Source organism: Lathamus discolor, chromosome 16 (assembly GCF_037157495.1).
Source record: "Lathamus discolor isolate bLatDis1 chromosome 16, bLatDis1.hap1, whole genome shotgun sequence".
In the NCBI taxonomy this organism is placed as follows: domain Eukaryota; kingdom Metazoa; phylum Chordata; class Aves; order Psittaciformes; family Psittacidae; genus Lathamus; species Lathamus discolor.
Genome location: NC_088899.1, coordinates 1,953,494 through 1,962,765, shown reverse-complemented (window position 1 = coordinate 1,962,765; position 9,272 = coordinate 1,953,494). Strand labels below are relative to the sequence as shown.

The 9,272-nt window shown below is 58.3% G+C and overlaps 1 protein-coding gene across 4 annotated transcripts; it reads right to left on the bottom strand.

Annotated features, from left to right (window-relative positions):
* Positions 1-876: 876 nt before the first annotated feature.
* MFAP2 (microfibril associated protein 2) lies at positions 877-8,125 on the bottom strand. Of its 4 annotated transcripts, none has more exons than XM_065696342.1 (10): positions 7,723-8,125; positions 7,506-7,585; positions 3,814-3,899; positions 2,723-2,812; positions 2,285-2,311; positions 2,119-2,205; positions 1,969-2,010; positions 1,674-1,761; positions 1,495-1,568; positions 877-1,276 (listed from the first exon to the last, which is right to left on the bottom strand). In XM_065696342.1, exons 3-10 carry the CDS (start codon positions 3,848-3,850, stop codon positions 1,173-1,175), a joined length of 549 nt encoding a protein of 182 aa, XP_065552414.1. In that variant the 5' UTR covers positions 3,851-3,899; positions 7,506-7,585; positions 7,723-8,125; the 3' UTR covers positions 877-1,172. The 4 variants fall into 4 exon arrangements, with proteins under 4 accessions (XP_065552414.1, XP_065552417.1, XP_065552416.1 ...); XM_065696345.1 differs by having other exon boundaries at positions 2,723-2,809; positions 7,723-8,117; XM_065696344.1 differs by lacking the exons at positions 7,506-7,585; positions 7,723-8,125 and adding an exon at positions 7,618-7,701.
* Between the last annotated feature and the right edge of the window lie 1,147 nt (positions 8,126-9,272).

Sequence of the window (9,272 nt, the reverse complement as noted above, 5' to 3'; positions counted from 1 at the left end):
ACCCTAAACACCCAAACAGAGACAACCCCCCCCCCGCCCCGGTCTGGGGGAGCTGGTGGCACCCCAAAATCAAACCCAAACACCCCCTATTTGATCTAAGGGACCCAGAAACATGCCCCAAACACACCTATACCAAACCAAGCCCCTCCCAGTGGTGCTATTTCCCCACCAAACACCCCAAAATCACTCAGATGCTCCAAAACACCCTAAAGAACCCCAAAATCACGCACCCCACCCCCAGCCCTTCCTCCTGTGCACAGGGCCGGGATTGCTCAAAACACCAGAAATGCCCCCCAGATTGGATCATTTCCCCCCCCCAAAAAAAATCAGGAATTCCCCCCCCAACCCAGAAATCCTGCCAAAAATTCAGAAATGCCCCTAAATAGCAGAAATCCCCCCCAAATCAGAGCCCCTTCCCCCAATATTGGAGCCTTCACCCCAAAAGAAATGGACACCCCCCAATTACATTGAAAATCCTCCAAAAAATCAGCAACCCTCCCAAAACATGAGAAATACCCCCAAAAAATCAGAAATACCCCCAAAAAATCAGAAATACCCCCAAAAAATCAGAAATTCACCCCAAAATCGGAGCCTTCTATCCCCATATCGGACCCCCTCCAAGTAAACCAGAAACCCTCCGCAAAACCAGAAACCCAACCAGAAATCTGTCCCTCGAATCAGAACCCCCCCCCCAAAAAAAAATCAGGAATGCCCCCAAAATAATCAGAAATCCCCCCAAAATCAGAGCCTTTTCCCCCAACACTGAACCCTCCCCATCAAATTGGACCCCCCCCCAATAATCCGCCCCTCCTTCAAATAAATCAGATCCCTCCACTCCAAAATACAAGGTGTCCCCCCCCAATAAGGAGGCTGGAGCCGAGTGACCCTTCCGCTTTATCTCTTGGATACTCTACATAGAAAACGGGGTGACGGGGGCTGCCGCCCCCCCCTTTTACAATATAATAAAGAAAGTAATAAAAATAATAACACCCCCCCCTTTTTTTTCCCTATTATGTGCACAAAAATGGACCTTTCCTTATGTTCTTTCATGCACCGTTTCGTTAGCACCATGTGAGGAGGCTCCGGAGCGGGATGGGGACCCAGGAGACCAGGATGCGGGGATGGGGAAGGGGCTTTCGGGGGGGTCCCGGTGATGGGGGGGCCCCCGGAGCTCAGCAGCCGCCGCAGCTGCGGGCGCAGGAGGCGATGACGGTTTGGCAGAGCCCGCTGGTGGCCATCACCCCACACTTGGAGAACTTGTCCCGGCACAGGTCGGCTGCGGGAGAGTGGGAATCAGCCGGGAATGGGGTGGGGAAAACAGCGCGCATCCCATGGGGATGTCATAGCGCAAAAGGGGGGGTTCAGCCCCTTCCATAATGCAGTCCATGGGGGGCCATTTGGTGGGCTGTTGGGATTGTCCGGCCCGCATCACCATAGGGAAAAGGGGATCGGGATATGAATGAGCCCGGTGTGGGGGTACCCCCCCATCCTTACCTCGCAGCAGCTCTTCATGGGCGCACACGGTGCGGACGCAGATCTCCTTGTTGATCACGTAAACCCGGCGGAGGCTGGATGAAGGGGTTATGGGGTTGGTGTAGATGAACGGGGGGGGTCCCCAAAATAGAGGGATTGGGGGTTAGGGAAGCTCCCCCCCCCACCCCGTCCCTGCTCACCTATAGAAGCAGATCTCATTCAGGCACTGCTTGCAGGGCTTGTGCACGGAGTAGAGCCTGGTGCAGGGGTATTGCTCCTCCCGGCAGTCTGCAAGGAGAACAGGGAAAATCCATAGGGATGAGGCCTGACACCCTGGGGATGCGCTCAGTATCCATTCAGTTCTAACCCAATGCTCTCCCAGTCCTCATCTTCAACCCGGGGTGTGAGCGCGGAAGCGCATCCTTACCCCAGCAGGGATAAGAGGGAGGATGAACCGCCCAAAACGGGGACCAGGGAGTGGGGACAAGGACTCACCAAGGGGTCCTGGCTCCGTGGGCTCAGTCTCTGGGGCAGCAGCTGTGTGGAGTTTGAATGGGGGGGGGGGGGGGAGAAGGACATTTAGGGATGGAGCAGAGCATCTTTGCCTGGGTTTTGGGGCTGGAGCATCCTTACGGTGGTACCCACCTGGGGTTGGAGCCGGCACGACTTCCTGCTGGGATTGCTGCTGGGATTGGTACCGAAACTGCTCCTCAGGGGCACGGGGGGTGACATCTGCAGGGAGAGGGACAGTGCGGGCACCCCGCAAAATCCTGCTCCCCCCCATCCGACATCCCGCAGGGAAGCCACTTACCGTGATAGTCGTAGTAATCCTGAATTTCTGGGGAATGAAACGGAAAACAGCAGGGGCTGAGGGTGGGATTTGGGGACAAAACACCCCCCATCAGGGCCGGTTTAGCCATGAGCCTCCCCCCCCCCCCATATTTGCAGCTGGTCTGAGTGATGGGGTAACACCCTCCAGGCACCCCAGGAATGGGGCAGCATCCCGTGGCGGGGGTTAAGCTTAATAAAGGCTTAATAAACGGTTGATAGAAGGGGACAGGAGAAGATGTATAAGGAGGGAGGTGGGAATGTGTTGGGAGGAGGCTGGAAGTATAAGGAGGAAAGGGATGGAGCAGAGAGCATTGGAGAGGCATCGGATCGGTGTTGATCGCCAGAGGAAGCAAAAAGAGGGAGGAAAAGGAGCAGGAGGGAGGTGGGTGAAGCCTCTCCCGGGTCAGGGCGCTCTAACCTGATTGCTGGTCGTACTGGGAATACTGCACCGGCTCGGGGTAGGTGATGCCTTCAAACCTGCTGTACTGCGCCTGGACCAGGAGCGCTGCTGGGATGCAAGAGCCGGGGGGAAGAGCATCACTTAGAGGGGCACGGGCACCCCCAGCCTGGATGGGGGGTCCCTGCTCTGCCTCCACCTCTCCTCCTTTGTGTCATCCCCAAAATACCATCCCAGAGCTGTCCTTAGGGACGCGCTGCCTGGAGAGGAGGAGGGAGAGGATGGTGGGATGCTCACTGATGGGGGAGCAGTGATTCCTGCCTTATCCAGGCACAGCTGGGGGTGATCCCCATGTCTTGCAGCACTTGGGTACCAGGACCCTGCCCATCCTGCATCCAGCTGAGCCCAGTGATGCTCCTGACACCCCAGGCATCCCATGCAACCCTTATGGAGACCCTGGGAGCTAATCCAGCCATGGAACCAGGGGGGAAAAATGGGGTTCGGAGGCCAGCGTGCATGAGATGATGGGATCACACAGGCAGAATGCTTCTGGAAGGGGGGATCAGGTCACTCCCATCCCCAGGGCATGGCAGGGACATGGAGTGGTGCCCCTCCAGATGCTGCATCCCTCCGCATCCTCCATCCATCAGCAATGGGATTGATGCTGGGATGGGACTTCTCTGCCCACTCCTCCCCATGCTGCCCCCTCCTTCCCAGGCTCCTTGGGCCTCAACTGTTAATGTTTTCCATCTGCTCCCTCCCCTTTGTGTGGAGCTGCTTTCACCCAAAGCTTTCCTGGCTCCAGGCTCCGTCGCCTCCCTCCTTGTTTCCATCCCGCCTTTGCCAGCCCCTCCGGGGGTCACAAACCACCACATCTCTGGCTGCTATCCCAGCCCCGAGGTGCCACTTTGGTGCCACCTCCATGGCCCCAAGCAGGAGGGATGCGCCTGGTGCCAGCCCCCGGTACCCCCCAACCTGAAGCAGCAAGAGGAGCCTAAACTGGGGTTTGGGGTTAGTTCTGGGGTGCAGGAGGCCATGGGGCGATGCTTGCCCCGTATGGGTGCAGCGCCCAAGGGTGGCTCCTGCTGTCACCTCGCCTTGGGGACACTCACCTGGCACACAGAGCAGGAAGAGCCCGACCGCTCTCATCCTGACAGCAGCGATGGAGGAGCAGCGCGGGCCGGGATGCAGCCGGAGTCTGGATGGGGCCGAGGGGACAAGCAAAGGGATTAGGGAAGAGGGGACGCAGATCCCAGACCCCTCCAGTCTCCATCCCCTATAGCAGCGCCACCCCCCCCGTCCTCAGGGATTGGCTCAAAAACCCCCCCAAACCCCAGGAAAATGAAGAAACTTCCCCAAAACCGGGCTTCCCGTGGGAATTGCAAGGACCAAACCCTCAAACATCCCGCGGGCAGCGAGAGGGGGGACGAGAAAAGCTGGAATGTCTGAATCACAGCCATGGGGGGGCGTCTGGATCCCCCCCAGTCACTTGGGGCTCCATTCCTGGGAGTTTCAGCTCTGCTCCTTGGGAAAGGGATTATCTGGGGGGTCCCCGCTGCTGGGGGATGCTTTGTGTGCTTGGGAATGCCCTGAATCCAACGGGATGTGGAGATCTCGGAGGGAAAAACGCGCTTCCAAGAGAAATCCCGCGCTGGGTTTGGCAGCTTTGGCTGCTCGCGGCTTCCCAGCACTTCCCAAGCAAGATTCCATGTCAAGGTCTGTCTGCCCTGCCGGAACCCCGGTCCCAGTGGTGGCTGCTGGGGCCGCCGGCGCAATTCCCATCCCCCCAAACCAGCTCCAGGGGGAAAACTGGGCGGAAAAAGGAGAAATTCTCCCACAAAACTCCTCTAAGGTCCAAGCGAACGTGTTCGGCTGCTGGGAAGGGAGCACGGCGGCTTTCCCGGTGCGCCGGGATGCTGCGGGGATGGAGAATCCCTCCCGGCATCCCCCGGGAGCAGGGAAACTGAGGCATGGGTGGACATGACCAAACCCATTGGTATCCATTGGGGTCTTGCCCCTGGTGCTGGGGGGAGCAGCAGGAGGCTCCCGGATCCCACCGGCTCCCGGCTGGATGCAGCCCCCGGGATGCGAACGTGGCTTCCCCATCCCTGCTGGGATTGAGACGGCCCTGGGGAAGGTGGGGTCAGTGGGACCATCGTTAGAGCATGGCAGCTCCTGATGACCATGTCCTCACCATCACCTTCTGGTGAGCACATCCTGCACCATTGCCAAGGGGTAACACCTCCCGGGGACCACATCCTGTGCCGTCACCGTAGCGTCGCGCCTTCTGGCCCCCATGTCCTCAAGATCACCAAAGGATATCTTGTACCGACCGGGTCTTCACCATCACCAAAGCACAGCACCTTCTAGAGACCGCATCCTGCACCAGCAGTGAGGCGCAGAACCTTCATGTCCTCACCATCACCAAAGTGTGGTATCCCCGAGGGACATTGTCCCGCACCGTCACCGTGGTGTTGCACTTCCTAAGGACCAATCCTCACCATCACCAAAGTGCAGCACCTTTTAGTGACCACGTCTTGAGCCGTATCCAGTGCTGCACCTCGTAGCCACCATGTCCTCGAGATCATCAAAGCACAGCATCTTCTAGGGACTTTGTCCTGCACCTTCCAGCCACCACATCCTCACCATCACCAAAGCACCTTCTAGCATAGAACCATAGAACCAGCCAGGCTGGAAAAGCCCTTTAAGCTCATCAAGTCCAACCTTTACCCCAGCACTGCCAAGGCCATCACTAACCCATGGCAAAATGCAGCCACCACGGTTGCATCTTTTGGGTACCACCTCCTCTTCCATCCAACGGATTCCAGCCCTTTCCCAGCATTGGGGAAGCCACAAAGTTGGTCTGTGCCTGAGCCGGGATCCGATAACCAGGAGTTCAGTAACCAGGAGTTTGGTGGGTGCCAACCGAAGCACCCAGCCAGCCTCCATCACCAGCCCATGGCTGCGCCTTGGTGGGATGCGGGTCCCTGCAGGCCCCATCTGCTTCCCACCGCAAAGGAAGCCTCAGACCCGGGTTTAACCCAGGCTAATTGTGCCCTCGGATAAAAGGGATTGCGCGGGGATGAGCGGGATCATGGCACAGATCTGGGTTTGGTGGGTGCTTGGAAAGGGTCTGGAGGCTTTATCAAACTGCTTAAATCCTGCCTTGGATCTGGGTCCTGGCCAGGATAGGATGGGTACAGGGAACCAGGGGAGCTTGGGGCTACCTCGAGGTGCCAGAAAGGGGCTGGAGATGCCCATCCCAGCCTTTGCCGGGTCTCCAGATACTGGAATCCAATGGGATGCTGGCACCAACATCCTGCAGCCCCAAATCACCCGGTGTCATGAATCCCACCGGGATAGCTTGGGGCAAGGCTGAGGGGCAGATGGATGCCCACCTCCAGAGGCATCCCACATCATCCTCCCGTCACTCCATTGATCACAGAACCCCAGCCTGGTTTGGGTTGAAGGGACCTTAAAGCTCATCCAGCTCCAACCACGGGCAGGGACCCCTTCCACTGGAGCAGCTTGCTCCAAGCCCCTGTGTCCAGCCTGGCCTTGAGCACTGCCAGGGATGGGGCACTGGCACAGAACCAAGGCCCCAGGGATGCGGCCCCGCAGCTCGGGATGAACCAGCCCCCCCCAGCCCCGGCGCAGTTCGCAGCCTCCACGGCCCCTCTCGAGGCCCAATTCCCCCTGAATCCCCCCCCCGAACACGGAGCTCTTGGAGCGAGCCCGCACGGCTTGGCCGGGAGCGGGGACAGACGGGTCACGTCTGCCCTGCACCGCGACGCCAACCTCCTCTCCTGCTGCTTGAGGCCACCGGAGCACCCAGCACCACCCCCAGAGCCCCCCCCATGATGCTGGGGGTCCCCAACACCGTCCTTACCCCCCGAGCGTCCAAAGAGCAACAGGGCCACCTCCTCCCTCCTCCTCCTCCTCCTCCTCTCCCCACCACCAGAACCAGGGGGGGCGATGCCCCAGGTCCCCTCCCCAGCTCGATTCCCCTCCGTGCAGGGGTCCAGCGGCTCCAAGCGCGCCAGATGTTGCTGCAACTGCACATCTGGGAACAATCAACCCCGAAGAAAGAACACCACAGCCTCGCTCTTTCATTCTGCTAAACCCCACCTCCCCCCAGCCTTTCCCCCCTCCCCCCGCTCCCTTTTTTTCCCTTTTTCCTTTCTTTTTTTTTCTTTTTCTTTTTTTTTTTTTTTTTCCAGCTCTCCGGTTGCCAGAGGGTGGGAGAACAAAGGGAATAGAAAAGGGTTCACTTTTGGGGGGAGGGGGGGCCCCGTTAACCAAAGGTAAAACCCACCCCTCCTTTCCCCCCATTCCCATTTTCACACATCGTGGTTTCGCTTGGGGCCCGCTCCCACCCGGGGCACACACACAAAATACATGGAAATACTGAAATATCCCTTTCCTACGGCCTCATTCCAGGGTGGAAAAAGGAAAAACCCCGTTCCCTTCAGGCACTGTGGGAGTTTCAGGCTCTTGGAAGTGGTTAAAAATCGACCCAAAGTGGTTAAAAATCTACTACATCAGCTGTCAGGCTGCAAAAATGCCCCCCCCCCTTCCCCCCTCTTCCCCCCCCCCATGGCTGGCGGCTCTTTAGCACCCCAAAAATGAGGTGGGTTTGTTCTGGAGGAGCTTAAAAGGTTGGGAGCGGCTTTTCGAGCTCGGCTGATGGGGTTTGTAAGGCGGCTTCAGAAGCCCCAAAGATGGGGTTTGGTCCCGTGGGGTGCCGGGGGGGATGCGGGATGCAGGGGTTGGGATGGGGGGGTCCCTCTCGCCCGGTCCTTACCGCTCGCGGTGTCGGTGCTGGCTCTGCCTCCGCCCGGGTCCCTTCTCGCGCTTCCCAAAACTCCGAAATGAGTTAAAAGCCTAAAAAACAACCCAAAAAGCAAAGCTCCTACCTCCAACATGGGGGATCCGCTGGGTCCTAATGCCACACCTGAGCCGGCCCCTTCCTCCGCCCCAGCTGCTGCCTGTGAGGGAGGGGGGATAATAATGAAACCAACCTGATCAATAAGAGCACAGGGATGCAGTGGTCGTCAGGGATAGGGTTTTCCCGGATGGATGAGTTTGAAATGGATTTAACGTTACTTTGATTGTGAAAGCAAGGAGGGAGGAGGATTTTGTGCAGCTCCGAGCACAGTTTAGGCTGGGTTTTGTGCTGCTGTGGGGGGGCAAATGAAGGGATCGTGTCAAAGCATTGCTCTATGATCCCGGGTGTCTTAGGGAAATGGGGATAAACCCCCCAAAACGGGGATACCGGGACCCCAAATCACTCCTCCTCACTCCATGCTTGGCATTAGCGCTCCATCTCCCACCGAAGCAGCGAGGATGCTGCAACTCCACAGCAGATTTAAAGTTTTATCCCAGGATGAAGGGAAAATAACTCAAGAATTCCCTGTTTTCCCGCCCCGTCGGAGGATGCCGGAGCTGATCCGCAGCCCCTGTGTGGTGCTGGAGCCAGCACTGCTGACCGTGGGGCCCTCTTTCCCCCGGCTTGCTGGCGGCTTTCCGCAGCACACAGGATGCCGGCTGCATCCCAGGGAGCCAGGGATGCTCCATAAACCCCCTGATCCTGGGGGAGGCACAGACCCAGTACTGGGGGGTGAAATCCTGCACATTTTAAGGTGTTCTAAGCCAGCAATGGGGCAAACAGAGGGTGCTCGAGGGCTGGGATGGAGGGAGAGGCTCTCTGGGGATAGGGATGAGCAGTGGGGAGGAGGATTGCCCCTGCTGCACCCATTGCCCGCAGGCACTTGTGCCAAGGAGTGAGCACAAAGGGGATCTGATTGCTCTAAAACCAGTTTCAGAGTAGAAGGGGGATTTTAAGGCGCTCCCATCTCCTGTCAAGCCTGGAGGATGGATGAAACCACCCCAATGACTCCAAACACCCAAAGCTGCTCCCATAAAGCTCCTGCTTGTCCCTAACCCCAGCACTGTCCCTGTCCCCAGCCCTGTTAACCTCTAACCAAGGCCAGGAGCTGCCTGTTAATCATCAGAGAGACTTTGCAACCCCCCAGGGCAGGGCAAAAACCAGGGGGCAAAGGGTCCCCTTTTGCTCTCTGAGTGGCCAAGCCCGGGTCTCGGGGGCTGTGTGTGCTTTGTGTGCGTTTCCAAGCTCAGGAAGCCTGGTTTAGTAACTGCAGCCTTGGCTGGGCTGTCAGGAAACCTCTTACCTCCGCTTGTGCCTCATTTCCTGACCTAATCCCCAGCTCCCGGAGGGCAGAGAGGCGCCGCTGGCGCTCGGAGGGGTTTCGACTTTCCATGCAGGAGGCTCCCTGCAAGAACCAGCCCTCGATCCAAGAGCCAGGCTGAACCCCCCCCCCCTCAGAAGGGGATGCAGACACCCCAGGGGCTCAGCTCGGCCCCTTTTGGGATGCGGCATCTCCATCTCTTGGCTTTTCCGCCCTTGGAGGAGCGAGGTTTTGCAGCCTTGGCGAGGACACCTGGGTTTTTCCAGCAATTATGATGATTTTCTAGGAAATTCAAGCTGGAAACAGGCTCGGGGGTTATTTATACACAGGCGGAGCTGCTGCAATCCCAGCGGTGCTGGCTC